The 21,689-nt window shown below is 39.1% G+C and overlaps 3 protein-coding genes and 1 long non-coding RNA gene across 4 annotated transcripts; 3 read left to right on the top strand and 1 right to left on the bottom strand.

Annotated features, from left to right (window-relative positions):
* The first annotated feature begins 5,156 nt into the window (after nt 1-5,156).
* Nucleotides 5,157-8,498, top strand: LOC110914665 (LINE-1 retrotransposable element ORF2 protein). The gene has a single exon (XM_022159448.2). The coding sequence runs from the start codon at nt 5,157-5,159 to the stop codon at nt 8,496-8,498; it is 3,342 nt and encodes a 1,113-aa protein (XP_022015140.2).
* Nucleotides 8,499-9,495: 997 nt separating this feature from the next.
* On the top strand, nt 9,496-10,753 carry LOC110913076 (RING-H2 finger protein ATL60). Its single transcript, XM_022157943.2, has one exon. It carries the CDS (start codon nt 9,717-9,719, stop codon nt 10,509-10,511), a length of 795 nt encoding a protein of 264 aa, XP_022013635.1. The 5' UTR covers nt 9,496-9,716; the 3' UTR covers nt 10,512-10,753.
* A 1,107-nt stretch (nt 10,754-11,860) lies between these two features.
* On the bottom strand, nt 11,861-15,247 carry LOC110913075 (proteasome subunit alpha type-5). Its single transcript, XM_022157941.2, has 10 exons — nt 15,138-15,247; nt 14,987-15,034; nt 14,825-14,906; nt 14,671-14,751; nt 12,942-13,055; nt 12,758-12,859; nt 12,565-12,623; nt 12,369-12,471; nt 12,232-12,297; nt 11,861-12,149 (listed from the first exon to the last, which is right to left on the bottom strand). The coding sequence occupies exons 2-10, from the start codon at nt 14,998-15,000 to the stop codon at nt 12,057-12,059; spliced, it is 714 nt and encodes a 237-aa protein (XP_022013633.1). The 5' UTR covers nt 15,001-15,034; nt 15,138-15,247; the 3' UTR covers nt 11,861-12,056.
* Nucleotides 15,248-16,430: 1,183 nt separating this feature from the next.
* Nucleotides 16,431-19,283, top strand: LOC110910967. The gene is made up of 3 exons (XR_002576624.2): nt 16,431-16,559; nt 17,481-17,567; nt 19,076-19,283. It is a non-coding gene; the product is annotated as an uncharacterized LOC110910967 (long non-coding RNA).
* The last annotated feature ends 2,406 nt before the right edge of the window (nt 19,284-21,689 follow it).

The following is a 21,689-nucleotide window of genomic DNA, read 5'->3' as shown; positions in this document are numbered from 1 at the left end:
TTTTATACCATCATAATACATCATATAACATCATTTTTGGTGTTCATATTCTGTTTTAGATCACTTTCATCCTATCATTTCAAATTTACCAACTTAATCCGACTTCTTCTAAGCTTCTGAATCTTCCAATCCAGAACTTCAACAAGTTCTTCGATAAATCTGAGTTTATCGTTTACTTGAACCTCATCAGGGGGTATGATTAGTGTCTCGTCCGACAAACACTTCTTCAAGGATTAGAAGCTTTCCCTATCTCGATGATTATGAGATTTTCTACAAATAAAATACGCATATTTCAATGTACGCAAAAGCGGGTTGTTTAGAGGTGAACTTTATGTGTTACAATGTGTTATGTGAATATGAGTATGTGTAATGTGATCTATGTCACACCCCAACCGATGGCGGAATCATCGGGGCACGGCACTAGGCGAATCAGATTGCTCAAGAGAATCCATAACAACTATATTGCGATAGTATTTATTACATTTGTCATCCCATACTAACAAACTATTCAATCACATAAGTTATCACAGATTTCTTGTCCTCTCGAACAATTCAAATCCGACAACCTAGATTTTAGGTGAGTTTCTAGACTTCCTAGCTTGATTTGATGTAGACTTCGACTAAACCTGCAACATACGTTAAAATATTGTCAATACACAAGTATTGGCGAGTATACAGGTTTGATATGTAATAGTATAATAGATTAAAAGTGCTGCGAATTTCCACATGCATAAACGTAATACACGACATATATACTCACAAAACTGATACTACCAGCTAAGTCCTCGATGCTCGACTCTTCGATGGCATAACTAGACCCCGTCGGGCGAAATAGTACTATACTAGTCGTGGTGGGACGTCACGAGTATAAGTCCTAGCATACATGTAACTAGCATCACGTATATCTATGCAAACAGTTATTCGCAAGTGATAAATTGTCCAATTGAATCATTCGTTTGATAAGTTCGATTTAATAGGAACGTATGCTACACCCAAAGTTCGATAAAAGGGGTCAAGTATACTCACAGTGCGTATTCGGTTGGATTGACGAGATGGTGCCTGAGAATGCCCTCATTATAGACTAATTACATGAGTATTGGGTTACGTGTTAAATGATATCGAATCACGCGAATTTGGACGAAAAATGAAATTGGGCTGGCCCATTCGGATGGGCCGCTCGATCGGGCGGGCTGTCCGATCGAGTGGGCCGTCCGATCGAGTGGGCCGTTCGATCGGCTGGTCCAGCCGATCGGCTGGGCCGCCCGATCGACTGGGCCGCTCGATCGGCTGCGCCGCTCGATCGGCTGGGCCGCTCGATCGGCCAGCCTGTCCAGCTGTTTTTGATGATTTTCGAGTGTTTTTCGGTGTTTTTGGTCGAGACGTTGTGGTGACGTGTTGAACGACTGAAATCCCATCCATTCCGACCTGTTCCAATGGCCGGGAATCACCCCGTTCATCAAAACTGACCGTTCTTGGCGGTTCTTCCGTGTTTAACCCGAAATTGGTCGTCTCTTCGATAGAAATCAGATTCTTGACCATCACGACACTAATAATGAGTGGAAGGTCGGTCGAATCTCCGTTTCTACCGTTGATATGTGTAGTTCTGATGTGAAAACCTTGATTGTTCCTGGAAACCCCTGGATTCTGAGTTGTTCTTGGTGAAAATGAGGCCAACACTTGAAGTTCATAAGAACTTTGTGATGACATCACTCTGAACATCTTAAATCCATGGCTTCTTGATTAGAAAACATAAATTTGGACGAGATTCGTGAAGAATCGTATGGAAACCATTCGGATCTGAGTTGTTCTTCATGGGATGACATCACCCTTGAAGAACTCCATGGTGACATCACCCTAGAACACCCCAAATCCGTCGATTTCACGGTTAAAAGTCGAATTTTGAAAGATAGAAAGATGAAGGATTGCATAAAGATCAAGGAAGTACAAGATTCGGGTTGAGAACTTACAAGAATTGGGAGAAATCGAGAGAAAAGTGGTCAAGAACGTCTTGGTCGAGTAGCAGCAGCAGCAACAACAAGTGTTTGGAGTGAAAGGAGGGGTATTTATAGGCAAGGGAGGAGAGAAGAGGAGAAAAACGGGCCGGATCGGATGGCCCGTTCGGTCGGCTGGTCCGTTCGATTGGGCGGTCCAGCCGGATGGCTGTTCTGTCCGATTGGGCGGCCCAGCCGATCGGCTGGCCCGTTCGATCGGGCGGCCCAGCCGATCGACTGGCCCAGCCTTTTGGCTGGCCCATCCGTACGGAGGCCCTGGGTCTTCGTTTTTGGCGCGATTTCGACTGTTTTGGGCCGTATTTTCATATATTTATATAATTATTTAATTATTTACCATAATTGATCACAAAAGGGCCGTATACACGTATCTACGTATCCAATATTCGGTGCGGTGATCGAGTTACGCGTGCCTTCGAGTGCGTTCTTCGATGGGAGGTGCCACAATGATTACCGGGGCACTACTTGCTCGTATTGCCATCATCGTCATGACGGCTGGAGGCATGGTACTCACCCGATAGTCCTTGTTAGCGTTGGTTGCTTATGTTTCAACACCTCACGGTTATCGAGGAGGGTAGATTAAGTCCTCACCCAACAACATCGTGAGTGTTATAATTTACGAAAATAGGTTGTAATTGAGATAGAATATGCGTAATTATTCGATTATACTTCGATTTAGCGATATATCTGATATAGTCACATTATGATCTGAATCTCCGGTGCTAGGCGTAACGAGTGTATCGAGTAGTAACAACGCACGAAAGTGCGGGTTGTTACAATCTATTAACTATTGACATATACCAACATCAAATTCATGTTCTTGTTCTAGATAAAAAAAAGAGAAGAGAGAGATACAGAGTGAGATGATGGTGATGAAGTGAGGAATGTTTTTTTTTATGATTATAATTATAAACAATTAAATTCTTTTTGTAAAGTTACTAAAACACACTTCTCATTAGATGTAAAATTACCAAATTGCCCTTATTTTTGACAAACATTTTGGATGGCGTTAGGGGCGGGGAGTGAAATAGAGATAAGCTTCATAGATTAGGGAGTAAAATAACTATTTTTAAAAAATTAAGACAAAACCGTTAAAACGACCAAACCACAGGAAGCAAAACGAAAATTTACTCTATAATATTTCATTTGTTAGGATCTCCCTTCGTATGAATACAATAAGATTATTGTTTCATTGGCCAAGTACGATAAGGATCACAATAAGATTACCTATGCTCCTGAGTTATTGGGTCGGAAAGCATGGAAGCCGAAGACCTGGAATCAGGACAATTTTGAAGCTGAAAAAGTTCCCAGTGGTAAACCACAGAATTATGTTCCTCATCCAGCTTCTCAGGAAGGTAGGTCCTATGCGGAGGCTCTCAAAGGTAATTCTGTGGGGTCGGGTGCTGGGGCGAAAGTGATAACAGTGGAGGGGAAAGGCTCTCTCTACCCTCTGCACTGTGTTGGCAGGTCTATCCTGGGCCATGCTAGAGATGTAATGTCCATTAATAATATGAGAAAAGCTATTGAGGATGAAGGCTTGGTTGAAGTCGGACTATCTTACGTTGGTGGGGTCACCTTTATCCTTACCTTTCGTGACAAGGTGACTGCCATTTCTGGAATGGAGTTACATCATGAGTTCCTCAACAGAACCTTCTCTAAGTTCCAGGTTTGGAACGGAGAAGATATCCCCTATAGTAGATTGGTGACTTTGAATGTCTCTGGGGTTCCATTCGTTATTCGAGACAACTCTTTGTTTGATAAAATTGGTGATATGTTCGGGGAGGTGGTACAAAAGTCATCTTTTTCTTGGCAGGAGGAGGATAATTCCTTGGGCTTGGTTAAGATTATTACCTCTCAACCTTCTCGGATTGAGGAGGCTGTGGTTATTAAGTGGAACAATAAGTCGATTGTTTGTTGGGTGTCGGAAGTGTGTGGGCAACGATTTCAGGGGTTGGAAGGAACCTCAATGCATGGCTCTCTTGATTCTGAATCAGAAGACTGGGATGATGACTCAATGCAAGGTTCGGAGTCTGATTTGGGTCCGGAAGAGGTGGGTGGTCTTGAGGAGGGGGAGATCAGAGACGATGATGATCAACGTCAGGAAGGTGACCGGAAGTCTCCCCGACCGGATTCTGATCAGATGGGAAATGATCGGCCACTGGATAACCAAGAGTCGCATGAAGTTCAAGAGACTCCTATAGTTAATGCTGGTGGAAACGCTTCTCCAATGCATGGGGAATTGTATGAAAATGAATTAGGCGGCGAGAATAATGAGATTTTATTTAATGACGTGGAGCAGCCTAATAATTTCGGGAATGATGGGCCTAATATGGATGGCATGGATCTTAGAAAGTCTGGGCCTGGAGTTGGGCCGACAAAGTATGATCCAGTAATAAATGTTAATTTGGGGAAGAGGAATAGAGATGTCCGTAGCCCACCATCTATTGGTTCTACCCAGGGTCCTACCCATAGATTATTTCATCAAACTAATGGTGCCACCGTCGATCCTATTGACCTCAATACCCCTGTTCGTGAGCCTTGCAATAATGAACTCGAAAATGGTGTTCCTGTGATTAACCCTGGGTCGTCGGAAGCTCCAATTGCAGGTGCGGAGGGGCTAATCAACCCACAATTGAATTCGGTGATTCAAGAGGATATTAGCGGTGATGATGCAGGAGATGTGCAAAATAGGTCAGATCTACAACGTATGATTTCAGAAGAGACTCAGGCTACAATCCAGATTGGGGCTCTTATTGGGGTAGATCTAAATGGTTTCGCAAACGAGACTGAGAAGCTTGTTGCTGATGAAGGTGTCACAATCGGTTTCCAATGAATTGTCTGTCTATCAATTTGAGGGGGATCCGGAACAGTCGGAAATCGGACTGGATCCGTGGTCTTAAAACAGGTTATGGCATTCACTTTCTCGCTATTCAGGAAACGAAACTTCAAGATTCCGAGTCATTCAGGTTCAATCAATTCTGGGGAAGGGCGGAGTTCAAATTAGCAGTGGTGAATTCACAAGGCAGATCGGGGGGGTTGGCTTGCTTATGGTGTCCGTCTGTTTTCAGGTGCGTAGACGTTATTTATAACAGATCATTTATTAGTGTCTCGGGGTTCCTTGTCCATTCCGGTAGTAGGATCAATTTTATGAACGTTTATGCCCCTAATGATGCGGTTAGTAGACGTGCACTTTGGTTGGAGATTTTGGATGTTAGAAACTCGGCTCAAGGTTTATGGGTAATGATGGGCGATTTTAACGAGGTTCGGGATGAGAATGAGCGAATGAATTCTGAATTTATAGATTCTAATGCTGCCGCGTTTAATCAGTTTATATTATCAGCTGGGTTGGTGGAATACAATATGGGCGGGGGCAATTTCACGTATATGTCGGATAATGGTAAAAAGCTTAGCAAACTGGATCGGTTTCTTGTATGCTTGGGGTTTAGGGAGCAATGGCCTAATGCAACGGTGCTTGCATTAGAGAGAGGAGCGTCTGATCATCGGCCAATTGTTTTATCCACTGTCCAGTCGGATTTTGGTCATACCCCTTTCCGGTTTTTCAACTCTTGGTTCGAATATAATGGTTTTCTGGATTTCGTGCTACAGCAGTGTGGAGAGTTCTCTTTTTCGGGGCCAGGAGATCTTGCTTTAGCAATTAAGTTGCGATGGTTGAAAAACAAAATCAAAGCGTGGCTGAAAATGGAAAAAGCTAGGAAAGAGGGTATTTATAGTGATAAAAAAAGTAGACTGGCTAGCATTGAACGCTTGGCGGAAGAAAGGCTATTATTGGACGGGGAATTGGCTGAAAGAGCGGATTGTAGGAATTATATGGCCGAATTTGATAGAATCACCCAGTTGGATCTTAGACAGAAATCGAGATCGAAGTGGGCTATTGATGGGGATGAAAACTCTGCCTACTTCCACCATATTATAAACTCGAATATTAGTTCCAATAGATTAAACGGGCTCATGATTGATGGGGTTTGGGTTACGAATCCTTTACTGATGAAGAATTCGTTATTTGAGTTTTTTGCCAGCCAGTTTACGGAACCGATGCCGGTCCGGCCAGTTTTGTCTTGTCCGAACTTAGCGTCCATTTCAGATGAGGAGTCTTCGTGTTTGGAATGCCCATTTACTCTGGAGGAAATTAAAGCGGCTGTATGGGATTGTGATGGGGATCGGGCTCCGGGTCCAGATGGCTTCAACTTTAAGTTCATCAAAAGGTGTTGGTCAGGCTTTCGTGAGGATTTATTGAAGTTGTTCAATAAATTCTATGAAGATGGTTCCCTTAATCAGTGTTGTTCCTCATCCTTTATCGCCTTGATTCCAAAAATTAAAGATCCGGTGGGGCCGTCCGATTTTCGACCTATTAGTTTAATTGGGGTTATTAATAAAGTCATTTCTAAGGTCCTGGTCAATCGACTGAAAAAAGTGGTGGGGGGTTTGATTTCAGAAGAGCAGTCTGCTTTCCTGGCCGGTAGGAATATTATGGATGGTCCTATGGTCCTCAATGAAGTTTTCAGTTGGTTAAAGAAGTCTAGACGGCGTGGGATGTTCTTTAAAGTGGATATTAGTAAGGCGTACGACTCAGTGAATTGGAAGTTTCTTGACTCGATCATGTCTCAAATGAATTTTCCGAGAAGGTGGCGAGCATGGGTGATGGCTACGTTATATTCAGCTAAGGCCTCGGTTCTAGTGAATGGTTCACCGACGAGGGAATTTCTATGTTCCCGGGGGCTCCGGCAAGGGGATCCTCTGTCTCCTTTTTTGTTTGTAATCGTTATGGAGGCCCTATCAAAAATTATGGAAAAAGCGGTTTCACTTGGGCTATTTAATGGGTTAAAAGTCACCAATAATGGTCCTATCTTATCACACTTATTATACGCGGATGATGCAATGTTCGTGGGGGAATGGTCGGTTTCGAGTATTAATAATCTCAAGCGTATTTTGAGATGCTTCTACCTAGTCTCTGGATTGAAAGTAAACTTGGCCAAATGTAGCATCTTTGGTGTGGGAGTGAATGAAGAAGATGTCCAAAATATGGCCCAATTACTGAATTGTAAACAAGGTACGTTTCCGTTCAAACATCTTGGTTTAATGGTTGGCGCGAACATGAACTTAGCTCGGAACTGGAAGCCGGTGATCGAACTTTTCAGAAATAGGCTATCAATATGGAAAGCTAAAACGCTGTCATATGGAGGGAGAATAACCTTGATAAAATCAGTGTTAAACGCGTTACCGACTTATTACCTATCTCTGTTTAAAGCCCCAGTAAAAGTCCTAGATGTTTTGGATAAAATTAGAAGAGTTTTCTTTTGGGGCGGTTCAGAAGAGAAAGCCAAGATGAACTGGGTGGCGTGGGAAAAAACAATTGCTCCTATCGAATTTGGGGGTTTGGGATTTGGTTCACTTAGAGACGCTAACCTTGCGATGTTGGCAAAATGGTGGTGGCGTTTTAAAACAGAGAAAAAAAGTTTGTGGCGACGGGTTGTATGGTCAATTCACCACAATTCAAGGGCATGGAAGGACATCCCAGTCAAGGTGTCAGTTGCGGGTCCTTGGAAAAATATGTATAGTATTTGGCAGCCGTTGCTATCGGCTAATATTGACCTCAAATCTGCGTTCTCGGCAGTTGTTGGCGACGGAAAAAATACTTGCTTTTGGTTGGATAGTTGGGCTGAGTCGACTCCGTTTTACCTAATGTTCCCTGAATTATTCCATGAAGAAACCGTCAAGGACTGCTTGGTACAAGACCGATGGGCCGCTGGTACCTCTGGGCCTGTTTTTAACTGGGCCTGGGCTCGTCCGGTTCTAGACTCCATTGCTGCGTCCCAACTGCAGTTGTTACAGCAGGTATTAAGTGTCCGGGTTGGGTCAGTGGGGGCAGATCGCTGGATTTGGAAGCATGACGGCAGTGGGGTGTTTAATGTTGCAAGTGTTAAAAGCATTCTTAGTTCTGTTAACCGGACAAGGCCTTCTAATGTTTTTGAATGGAACAACTGGGTCCCGAAAAAGGTCAGCATTGTTGCCTGGCGGGCAGAAATGGAACGGTTGCCAACGAGATGTGCTTTGGCTGTTCGGAACGTCCCGGTCTCGAGCCAAATGTGTGTGATTTGTGGTGACTATGCTGAATCTAGTGATCATATTTTTGTCTCGTGCTCTTTTGCTCAGATGATTTGGCAAATTTTGGCGAACTGGTGCGGGATTCCTCCTATCTATGCGTTTGGTATAAAGGATTTGCTTTCGTTGCACTCTTCAAGTTCGGGTTCGAGGAGGAAGCGGAAAGTCATTCATGCTGTTATTCTTGTGGCTTTTTGGAGTATATGGAAGTCAAGGAATGATGCCGTATTCCGACAGGAGGTACCAAATGTTTCGAAGTCTATGGAGGAAATCAAATCGTTGGCGTTCCTATGGGTGAAGAATCGTTCAAAAGTGGGGGCTTTATCTTGGGAGGATTGGTGTCGGTTCAAACTAGATGCTATGATTTGATGTAAAGTTTTTGGTTTGTTTTGTTTGGTGATAAACGTTGTATTTTGGTTTGTAGCATCTTGCTACTATTAATAAAATTTTCTGTCGGCCGTTCAAAAAAAAAAAACATAAAGTCATAAATGTTAGTACATTATTCTACTTATTATATCGTTATATATCTACTACATAAAGTCATAAATGTTAGTACCTTGCAACTTGTCGTTATAGTAAAACAAAATTTAATTTACGATAATGAGAAAAGAGCATGGCTGGTCCGATATGAGTGATACATATATGATTTGGGAGATCATTTTTCTACATGCTTTTTTGCTTTTCGGTGCAACCAAATTATTACCCTACTAACAAAACAAACCCACAATATATGATATACTTTAGATCTACATAATATATAATGAACATTTTGATCATTGCTCATGCCCAAAGTTCCAAACTACTCTACGAACAAGATGTGTTACCCTCGAATCGATCAAACATTAAAGAATAAAGACAAAACCTTAACTAATGAAACTAAATTCATAATATGGCCAAACCACAATGGCCGTCCATGTTCTATGGATTATATAATGAAACAAGGATTTCAAATCAAGTCACACTAAGGCTATAGGGTGTGGTTATGATCCTCATGACCCTCCACGTTAGTGTTATGTCATTCACCTCTAATCCACAATCCAAAATCACTACCCTAAGGGTGTGGTCATGACTCAAACCACTATCCCTTTATTTATTTTAATTTATTTTTGTCTAAAGAAAAAGAAAATGATTACTTGAAAAATGAAAAAGATGGCCATGGTTGCCATGGTTTAATCCATGCAAACCATGATAGATTAGGGAAAGGGTAGTATAACCTTCCATTCATGTTCCTATATAACGAATCATGTTCCAATCATAACCCCACACCCTTTAGCCTAATAAAGATTAATAGTCAAATATGATGCTCTTGTGACAAGTGAATCTACAATTTAAAAACAAATGAAGGGATTTATTTGGTAATGAAGGCAGTCAAAGTCAAAACACAAACAACAGAAGCAGGGATAAGAAGAAGAAGAAGGGTACAATATAATAGCTTTAGGTCTTCTGCTAACGTCACTTTCTCCCTCAATTATCGTCCCTTAAATTCTGCCACGATTTCCGATCCCCCCTCAATTATCTCCCCCAATTCAATTCAATTCAAACAAAAACCTACCCAAAAAGAAAAAGTTTCAACCTTTAATATCCAACATGAGCGATTCACATCTAGTAGAACGTTTTGGGAAAATCTTGATGGTCTCAATCGTAGTATTTTCTGTAGCTGTAATCTTCGTATCCTTCATCCACCACTACGCCAAGTGGTTCTGGCGCCACCGAGAAGCCGCCACCAACACCCCCCGTCGCCGCCGCCGTGGCGACTTTACCGCCGGCTACCAGGAACAGCAGCAGTCCGGCGTCACCGTCCTCCGGCGGGGCCTTGACCCCGCGTTTCTAAAAACCATACCCGTTATACCCTTTGACCCAAAAGAATTTACACAAGGGTTGGAATGTGCAGTTTGCTTGTCAGATGTGTGTGAAGGAGAAAAAACACGTATATTGCCTAAATGTAATCATGGGTTTCATGTGGAGTGTATTGATATGTGGTTTTATTCACATTCCACGTGTCCGATATGTAGAAACACTGTTGCTGTTGTGGAGAATCTGTTGGAGACTCAAGAGGAGTCAACAGATTTTCCAACTAATATTTTGTTTTGGGGTGATGAAACTGAAGTTAGCACTTTAACTTCTCAGCTGGAGGAAGCTAATAGTAGTAGTAGTAGTTATCATCAACCCGCTTCAGGAGCAACACAGATGAGACCGGATCACTTGGTGATTGACATACCGTTATCATCATTGAGACGGAATGATTGTGATGGAGATCAGAAATCACCATCGCCTGTTTCAACGTCACGGATAACCAGGATTTTGAGTGGCAGTAGAAGATTTATTAACCCGTTTAGCAGCCATGCCGGTGGTGGTGAACAGGGAAGCAGGGGACATTTTTGATCTATATGTTGTGCCTAAACTAAACAATCAATCTTCAGATTCCCTCTTTATCTACAAGTTGTGTATATTGATTGAGGAATTGGATTGGGTTGGATATATTTTAGATTAGCGATCATCCGTCATCATATGTTGTTGTATAACTGTAATTAGTTTTCAGCATCTCTGTTTGAGGCAGAAGCGTGTCATCATGTAAATTCTTAATTCAAATTGAATCCTACTCGTATACATATATATTTATATCACACATTGTCACAACTCACAACTATTGTTTTGTTTGTTCTAGATAGTTGAGAAATTGCAGTACAGGTAATTGTTACATGTGGCAGTTAGGTCCAAACTAGCCTTTTAAAGTAACAGGTAATTGTTCTAGATAGTTGAGAGATTGCAATACAAGTAACTGTTACATGTAGCAACAAACGACGCCTTCAACTGGTAGCCAGGTCATTTGCTGATGTGGCATCTAATTTCACATTGCATAATTATTTTCAAATACAAATTAAAATAAAGAGATCATGTTTAGAACTTGCAGATTTTCTATATTTTTCATACAAGAATTTTTAGCATGTGTGGCATCAACCGTCGGCAATTACAGATACCATCAATTAAAATGGTGTTTGTTGGGTTAAAATAACACTAGCTTGAGAGCAACCACATTGTGTTCCAACTTTCTGGATGGAGCGGTTAAAGACTAAAGTAAGGTCTGTATGTTGGTATGTGTAATGCTTCCGATACAGTACCATTAAGACATTTGATGCCTGTCTATCGGTAAATGCTTGATGTTTAGTCTATTGTCTTAGATTAGTAACGTCTGTAGTATTTTGTCCAACGGATGTTACCTAGAGCTGGTGACGTCTGTAGTATTGGTCATACTCTAGATGAGTTGGTGACATCTGCAGGTATCGTATTTCGACTGGGCTAGGATTAACCGGAGCTGTCATACCCAGCTTACAGGTGATGTTATTTGTTGTCATGGTAAAGATGCTATCATTCTAGTTTCCTCAACTTGTTTGGTTACATCTGAAAGTGAACCTCTTTAAAGATTTCCATAGTTTCATGGATACCTATTTTTGTCATATTCAAAATTTGGCAACTTTTTTTCATTTTGATTTCGTTCAAAAAAATTCATCAAACAGGGACTGGGCATTTATACTGTTTATAAACGAACATATTATATTATCGAACAGACACGAACGCTGCCTTTGTTCGTGTTTGGTCATCTAATTAATCGAACGAAAAGTCGTGTTCATGTTCGTTCATTTATTAAAGAACAAATGTAAACGAACCTCCCATCAAATGGTTCACTGGACGTTTGTTTCGTTTACAGCCCTAGCTATAATCTAAAAAATCACTTGAGCAGTTTAAACAAACAAAATCCTGAACACCGATAGTGACAAGTCTGATGTCAAACATTACAAGAAAACATAAAACAGATGAACAACACAACCCCAAAGATCCTGTGTTCAAATGCCATACCTGAAGGGTAACAGAATAAAAAATCTCAACAGTTTCAAATACAAATTTTATTAAGCCATATCAGACTCTAGTCTATAAACGACTGATAACAGCTTCAACCTCAGCCGGGGTGTACAAGTGATAAGTAGGAGCCACCTTTGCAATATCCACGTTATTAGGAGTTACCTGAACCCAAAACCAAATCACAATCATCAAAACTATTTCTCATGATGAGAGACGAAACATCTAAGCATGGACTTAAACTCACCTTTTCTTCCATCACTTGCTTCAAGATGGAAAGAGCAATTGTTTCAGCTTCTTTTAGACTCAAGTCCTAACAGTAAAACGCAATCACACAATCAGCAATGACATTCAGCAAGCAAATGAACACAAACTAAATCAGACCTTGTTAAATTGCTCCTGCAGAGAGCTGTCAGCACCTTCAGACCCTGACCCTATAGCTTTTGCATTACATTGCCAGAATGTGCCTGATGGATCCGTATAGTATCTGCATATAAACAACCCAACATCTTATCCTATGTTGCTTTCCTTACCGACAACTGACATAACAATATATCCCAGAAAAAATATTGAAACTTACAAACTGGGACCATTTTCATCATGGCCTGCAATAAGAAGAGATACTCCAAAAGGTCGAGACTGCAAAATTTAAAAGATATTAATGTCATGGTGATAAGCTGCTCAAAACCTAGTGAAAATGCATGCACTTGCACCACAAACTGTTAAAAGAAATAAAACTAGAGTCATGGTGATAAATAAGCTGAATCACCAACCATGGATTCTTCATCTCCTTCACCAAATCGCAGTGCCAGATCACACAGAGCTTGGGTGGTTGACTCAACAGTCATCGGCTCACCATAGGAAAACCTATGATTCTAAAACAAAGAAAAAATAAACATCAATATTAATGCAGAACATATTCCTGGTAAACAATATAGTTATTGATGCTAAGGTCACCTGAGTCTCAACCCGTGCATGTTCAACTAGTGTTCGGGCATCTGCAATTAATCCACTCATGGCACAGCCAATGTGTTCATCGATTTCCATAATTTTCTCAACACTACTAGGTTCCTGCAGTTAGTAATATGTGGAATGTTGATTTAATAGCAGTAAACTGAATTGTTCTCAACTCTTCCCGGTAAATTCCAACAAAAGTTTCTACCCACAGTATATAATATTAGTCAAAACCACCAACCCATTTGTTAAAACTTCTTTCTGCAACGTCATAACACTAACAATACCATCAAACCGAACAATTGAAATCAAAATAAAAAGGTATATGACTTCTTGTTTTCCAATTTCTGAAATACCAAAACCTAGGAACAAACCAAATAGTTGTATGCTGATTTAACCTCGACTCAATTCATAATTACAATTATACGACATGTCATAAATTTTGTATTGCTCTCATACCTCCAGATACTAAACAACTTGAAATACTAACCACAATTTATCAACACACAGGCCTAGCAGGCAATGTCCTACTTGGTAGTGTGGCTATGATTATTAATAATTTCATATATGGGAAATCCATATCCAGATTTTCTTTCAGATCAAATAAGAATAACAGCTCAGAATAGCACCATCAAGCAGACAGATGCAAGTACGCATAAAAAAAATCATAATTTCAGTTCAAAGAAAAGCAGCTCTGTAGTAGAACCAACCAATTACCAGATAGGCTTATAGCAGAAATATATGAGTGCAAGTAACAAGAACATACATATTGGCAAAATAATTGCAAAGGCACTTAAAATATTAGTGATAAGTAGATATGGCAAAACAGGGGGGGTCAGGTCAGGCAGAGTAACGGGTCAGGACAAAAATCTCAAGCAGCCATTTTGGTTTGAGTCACAATGGGTTTTGACAAAAATGGATACGTGTTGTTTAATGTTTACAAACAATCTCAGCCCATAAGGTTTTTTTCTGGTTTAAGTTTGCATCTTGCTTTACTATCCCAACCTCCAAACTTTCTTTGCTGTGCTCAGTCTCTTTCCCTCTAAGTTTTGGCTCTGTCCCAACACTCCGGCAACGTCTCCATCACCTACAAATTGTGTTGCTCTTTTTTTTTCTTTCTTCGCTCTACTGACATCAAAATCGACCTCGTTTCTATCTCCTCATCTCAAAACCATCCACACTAACCATCAGTGGTAACCATTGTCGCCACCATAAAATCCGATGACTGATAGAGACCGTCTTTCCGGCCCCTCAAAACCTTGTCTCCACATTCAACTACTTTGCGAACCATCACAGACTATAACACCATTTGGTTCAAAGGTTCCCAAAGAAAAGCAAAGATTTCGATTAAGTTTGGAAATTTCATATGTTAAACAGGGCCAGAAAGGGCTAATGTGTGGTAATTGTGGCAAGGGGGTATATCTCACCCATGGAGGCCGTTAGAAGTTGACCCGTTATTCACGTTACAATAATAGGCTGTAGTTACCCATCTGGACCCGTTATGTGATTTAGCATCACCAAAACCTGCTCAACGTGTTTCAAATTTGACCCAGGTAAGGCAACCATGACACCCAAACAGATGAGGGGAATATAAATTCAGAAGATGGCACAAAGAAGCTTAAATTTCTATCACAATTCAAAAAAAAAAAAAAAAAATCCTACATAATTGTGCGGTAATGATGAATGATCGAAAAGCATACACACATAGAGAGGGTAAGATAGGCAGGCATACCAAGAGTGGGGAGGTAATACGCTTTTCAACAGCAAGAACAACCCCTTCCTTGGTCTTCAGCCCAATAGCTGTGGAACCCAACTGGACCAACATATAAAAAGCCATTTAATAATAATAATAATATTAAGAAGAAAAAAGTGGAAAATGTTGGTACCTTAATGGCCTCAATGGCATATTCAACCTGAAACAACCGCCCTTCCGGAGAGAAGGTGTTTACACCCCTGTCATACTCGGTCCTATAATACACACGATTTACTTCAAATAATGATTTTAAGGGGGGCTGACGGATTCCTAATGAAAATACATTATTAATTACCTGGTTAGAAACATCTTCGATTCAGTTTAACGGATGGATGATAGATCTCTGCAATCGCATACATACATAATTAGCTTCCACATATACAGATTTTATCTTGGCGTAATTAAATGTTGAATCAAGCAGTGAATAAGAAGAAGAAGAAACGTACCTTCTTGTTTTGCGTTAGCCTGTTGTTGGTTAACGATGTTTTCTCTATTTATTCCAGTGCCTTCTTGGGAAGCAAGCCACCACTGCCTTCTTGCTGCTAAACCGGGTCGGGTCCTACAGTCAAATTGATACTCGGCCTGCCAGAAACCTTTAAAGCCCAAATATTTAGGCTCCAGCCCAAATCTTAACATATGAAATCACTCTTCCATAATTGGCAAATAGTATCGGCTTATGTTAAACGAGTTATGATGCATGTTATAAATAGTATCGGCTTATGTTAAACGAGTTATGATGCATGTTATAAATATAGGGTGGGTACTCGTACGGTTGTTCATTTACCCCTGCCTCGGCTCGTTTATAAACTGAGTTTGCTCAGCTCAGTTCGGATTTGAAAACAAGATGAAAATTTAAGTTTGAGCTAGCTCGGCCCGAATTTAAAAAAAAAAATAGTTAATGTATAGCTTTCAAAACTCAATAGTCTAAAATACCATTATATAGTTCAAAAGAATATATTCAGAAAAGTTCAACAAGCCAAAATTAAGTTCAACAAATTATAAAATAAGTTTCAGATTTTAACGAAATACCATATAACATTCATTAGATCCAAATCAACCCCCAAACATGTCATAGATATACAACCACACACCTAAATGCTAACCCACTTTTTTACAATATGTTATATGTATATAAAATAAAATATATTAAATGTAAAATAATCTAAGCCAAACCAAACCAATCCATCTTGGTGCGTAATCAAGCCGAGCTAGGCTTGCTTTCTAACCAGCCGAGCCAGCTCGACTTACTTTCAAACCAAGCCACATCAAGTGAGCCTTTTCCAAACTAAATCCAAGCAAGTTTCGAGCGAACTCCAAGCCACCTGCTTTTTGAACAACCCTGAGGATGTGGTTATATCCAAACATGACTCATTTAACATGATTAAACATAAAATAGTTGAATAACCCAACGACCTTGTGACACTATACAAGTAACATGATTAAATACACCACATGCTCGTATAACTCGGTTTATAAATGATATGATTCCTTAAAGAACCGTGTAACGCCCCAAAACTCGAAATTATAATTTGATAGAATGCTTTCTTATTTGGGGTTTGAAATATACTAACTAAGTTATTTAACTTAGTTGAATATGTAACTATTAAGCCTAAATGAAATTGTGGTATTGGTTGTAAATAAACAAGGACTCAAAAATAGAAGGACCAAAAGTGGAATGTAGGGAAACTTAATTAAAATCCTGCATTTTATATGTGGGTGGATGTATATGTGTCGAAATATACACATACATATGAAAAAGAAAGGGGTCTCCCCCAAAACCCCATAAATTGATGAAAGAATTGGTGAAATTAAAGCTAATTTCTTGCATGAATGGGGATTCTTCATCATCTAGCCTTAATACACTTGTGGTAAGTTGCAATTTATGATTTGATGATCTTATATGAAGTGAGTTTATGTTTAATCCGTGAAATTGTATGAAATTAATCATGTATAGGTGTTAGAATCACCATGTAGAACATGAACTATGTAAGATTCTAGGTAATTTGATGTTTTGGGATAAAACCCACTTGTGCTAGTAAGAATGGTGAGATGAATGAATTACCATGTTCAATTCTTGTATAATTTTGATGTATGATGTGCTATATGATCGATTCTTATTAGTTAGATTGAGTAGGATTTGAAAGAAATGTGATATTGTGTTATTGTTGATGATTGAAAACATGTGGTAGAAGATGAGCATGAAATACTTGTTCATTGTGCCTTACTTGTTGTACACCCACCAAGTGTTTGATGAAATGCCTATGTGATGATTTTAGATGAAATTGTGCACAATGAATGCACTAATGAAGTGATCAACGAGAGGTTAACATGAGATATGCGTTTTGGTTGAAATATATATGGGTATTTAGTTGATAAAACAACGTTGGTAAAAAGTATGCTTAGGAGTTGTACTCCGTACTTAAATGATGTGGTAAACATCATGTATTGGACTAGAGGCTTAATGGTAAATTGTATATGGATGTGCACTAAAGGTATAGATTGAGGACTTATTAGCAAAGAAGGATATTAAGATTACGTTAAATTACTAGCTTGAATGTGGTTGACAATTGTAAGATTATAAAAGTCATATGGTACGTAGTTAGATCAATATATGAATGTGTGATGACATGATGAATTATATGAGTTTGAAAAGATATGATTTTGAGTACATGCCTTATGTTTGTTAGAAATAGATTAATGAAAGTCAAGTGTTGAGCATAGATTTAATGTGATTGATGTTATGTGTGGTCTTGTATGCTAACAAGGATATCAATGTATTGACATGTAAGGATAAATAACATGTCTACGGACTCAAGCACGGAAGCTAACGGGTCAAAAGTAAGCATGGAACCGATGCTTGAACTTGGACGCTCAAGGTAAGTGAATTTCGATTCACTTCTTAGTACGTATAATAAATGTTGATATTTATGAATATGGCTTATCTCATAAGATTATGTAATAATCAGAAATACTAGCTTAAGTAATATTTTAGTAAGACAAAGATTGTTAATTAAGTAGAAAGCAAATGGGTGAATTTAAACGGGTCGAATAGTGTGCATAAGTAATGTAATGATATGTAATTCGTAATGATTAAGGACCCGGGGTAAGGATTTCGGTCATTTATGTACGGAATGATTTGCGGACAATTAGAAACTAGTTTCAAGTGATTCAGATGTGAAAGGAACAAGTTATGCAAGTTTTAGTATCAAAATGGTAGGCTGAACTGGGCTCTACCGTAGCTTACGGTAGCCACCGTAAGCTACGGTAGGTACTGAAGGCCCATCCTTCCACCGTAAGGCAGTAAACTGCCACCGTAACCTTTTTGGGTGCCACCGTAAGCTACGGTAGTCACCGTAGCTTACGGTAGTGGCCAGTTTAATATGTGTGATTTTGGTACCTTGTTCGTTCCGAATTTTTGTATGGTTTTATGGCTTATGTTAAGGCTCGGTAAATCTTTTGGAGGGTAGTATAACCTATATAAAGATCGTAAAAGTTATGTATGTTACATGAAAACGAATATGCAAGTATATATATATATGTATATATATATATACAAATAAGTAGGTGCTTATAATTGTATATACAAATATGTTTTGCTTGAGAAAAGACGGAAAATGTTTATGAGCATGTCTAAGGTTAGATAACCATATGTATAAATTAGTACGGTACACCAATTGTGTTGTGAGCAAACTGGAAAGTATGTATGCATGTATAATTAGATTTATGATAGGTATAAAATACATGAACTAGTATGTGCAATATGTGTAGGCGATCTACCTATAAGTAGACGATTATGTGAGAGGGTATACTCGCGATGTAGCTAAACAAATGTATACGAATGGTTGACGTTTATTGAATGCGTTAGAAGGTAAAATATGGATATGGAGATGAAACTTGTTCAATAGTGAGCTTATGAGTGAATATTTATTACACATGATTTAAGCAAAATAGGTTGATATGGCCGACAAGCAAGTAAGATGATATATTGTTGTAGAATGTAAGAGTTAGGTATTGTGGTTATTGAGAGACGTAGAAATATGATGTGTATGTGAACGAGTGGATATATATAGAAGTGATTTCATGCGGTGGGATTAAATAAAAGTATATCAATGTTATGTACTTAAATGGGACTAGGAATCCTCATTACGTTGTAGGGTATGTGTTGCTAAATGTTCTGTTATTGAGGATGAAATTAGTAATGCAGGTAAGTAAGTGTTGGGCTCTTGAAGATTTGAAGCTCGGTGTAAGGAATGAATCCGAAGAACATCCTATTGAAATTTTATACAATGAATAATGGCTATGTGGTTATTGATTATTAAGTAATTATTTAAAAGTATATGGTATCGCCATTCACTAACATGTTGGTTGTTTATGGTGACCGCAGATAATCGGATCATCTTCATGAACAAATCAACGGGGATTGAGTCGAAGACCATGGATTGTACGGGGATGTAGTCACATGTTGAAATTATATGTATCGTAACTTCCTTGAGTAGATATTAATGATGTAAAAGAATTAAAAGAACTCAATTCGAACGCCTTCTTAAATGGGTTGTAAAACAATAAAGAAAAGAAATTTTAAGTTTCCATTTTTCCGCTGCTATTATATGGTTAAAACGTATTAGGGTGTTACAAACTGTCCATAATATACTTAAAATAACAATTTATAAAATCCACGAAAGATACGTGAATTTTAGCTTCAACTTCATTATAACACATTTTCATAAACTCAAACTTGATATTTCCTATTCAACAAGAATTAAAATGAATGGAATCAAGCATTAAGGACTTAGTATGTTGTTGTTAAGCAAAAACCAAACGTTGCTGCATTAAGGCCAATTCCACCCATTAGCTACCATCCAAAGAATGGTGATAGCTTGTATTTTTAGTGAGAGAATCAAGAGAAAGAAAGAGAGACCAAACCCAAGCTGATCAGTTATGACCCGCCCAACTACTTTTATTAACGAACTTTAACTAACTAAACAGTTTACACAAATGGTCCCTACACTATTACAATTTTACAATACATCTCTTGTACTTCTAAACAATCAATAAAACGTATCAATATTCCCTCGATATAGAAAATCCTTATCCTCAAGGATTAAGCAAACTGAAAATCTGAAAATCTTAGCTGCAATTCATCTCTAAACTCCCAAGTAGCATCCATCAAGGACTTATCTTTCCACTGAACCAGATTTGTCCTGCAACCCTATCTCACCTTCTAACAACTCTTGAATCCAACACAACAGCTGGAATTATGAAAATCTAGGAGCTTTTGGAAATGAAATAACTTTCTTAGATGGCCCATCAGCTAACTTTAACAAAGAAACATGAAATGCATGGTGTATATCCACAACTCCAACCTTCTCTACTATTAAAAGTGGGCCAAAGTATTTAGGAGCCAACTTATTATAAGTAGTGCCCCTAATAGAGCTTTGAACATAATTTTGCAACTTGAGATACACCGCATGTGACACCACACTCAGATAAGGATGCACCATACACAATTGATACCAACTTACAAGAAAACACTTATTTTATTAATATAAATTGTAAGGTAAAAAAGTTGGAAACTTAAACGTACAAAGTTTGATCAAACTATTCTTAGCCGTAAATACAAAATTTCCACTAGATATGAATGTCGATCAGGTCTGGTGACTCAATCTGCCAGCTCGACCGTGCCCCCTAACTTGAACAGGGGGCCCTAATCAGGAACGAGGCACAAGGAGCGGGCAATGATGATCCGATTGGTCCATGCGGATACAAATATATCTCGGGATGTCTTTAACCAACTATCATACATGTAAATAAAAACATCTGAAAATATAAAACATAATCAAATTTTGTATCTACTTTAATGAATGTATAAATTTAAAACAAAACTTATGTTCACGTTTTTCTCTGGTAAGGACTCTGTGAAGATTGGAGAAGTTATAGTTGTATATTGGCTTGGCTGGAGGATCACAAAGTGTCCCCCATGAACAAGTAAAATCCTCTCATTCCGGTTCAGTAAAGGATTTCTTGCAGTATTTTACGATATTCTGCAAAATATGATACCTGCAAAGATATATGTGTGTGTTCGGGAAAATTTTGTGACATGCATTTATCAGGGCTTGGTCTTTGTCGATCAGAATTGCACGTGACTCTATACACTTGGACATCATAGACCCGATCCTCTCCAGATTCCACATGTATGTTACTTCCTGCTCACTTGGAAGAAACGTATACGCGACACAAAAGGTCTGGTTTGTCGACGTCATACCGACAACTTGCAAAAATGGAAGACTGTACATGTTGGTTTTGTAGGTCACGTCGATCATCGGCACATGCGGGAATGCCTACCACATTTCGAATGACAAATTATGACAAAAAAGATATTCTCAATGACTTTAGTGGAGGGATCCTCCTGCGTGTGATAGGTGAAATGTTTCTCCTGGAGGATTTGTTCTAGTCTCTACACAGGAGACGCTTTTTATCGAACTTTAGGGTTTAGGGTGTATGTCTTTTGGCGAGCGGGTGTATATCTTTTAAAACAAACTTGTTTCTAGGGTTATTTCGATTATGGCTTTCCAGATTTTACGGGGCTCTATGTCTTGATCTGTCAGCTCTCGCACAAATCTAAACTTATTAGGAGTGAGTCTCCTGGTATACACATAACCCTCCAGATGTTGAGCAGGGACGTGGTTATCTTGTTTAGCATATCTATCTGCCAAGTGCCATGCGTTACGTCGAGAGACCCTATCACCAAAAAAAGGCCTCCACATTTTTTGTTGCCAGTTTTCCTAAGTATTTCCTTACTCTTATGCTCGTCGCTACCGCAGCATTAGAGCCACGTCTTCACCTCCTTATGACCCTGTTTCTTAGACCGTCTAGTAACAATAACGTAACCGTTATTTAAACCCCTTTGTTTTACCCAATTTTCCAACTCACCGCGCGACATAAAATCCTAAACAACATAAATGAAAATATATATATATAACACTTACAATAGTATTTTA

This window comes from Helianthus annuus, chromosome 15 (genome assembly GCF_002127325.2).
Source record: "Helianthus annuus cultivar XRQ/B chromosome 15, HanXRQr2.0-SUNRISE, whole genome shotgun sequence".
NCBI lineage: Eukaryota > Viridiplantae > Streptophyta > Magnoliopsida > Asterales > Asteraceae > Helianthus > Helianthus annuus.
The sequence above is the reverse complement of the archived record's forward strand: the minus strand, read 5'-3'. Positions and strand labels throughout refer to the sequence as shown.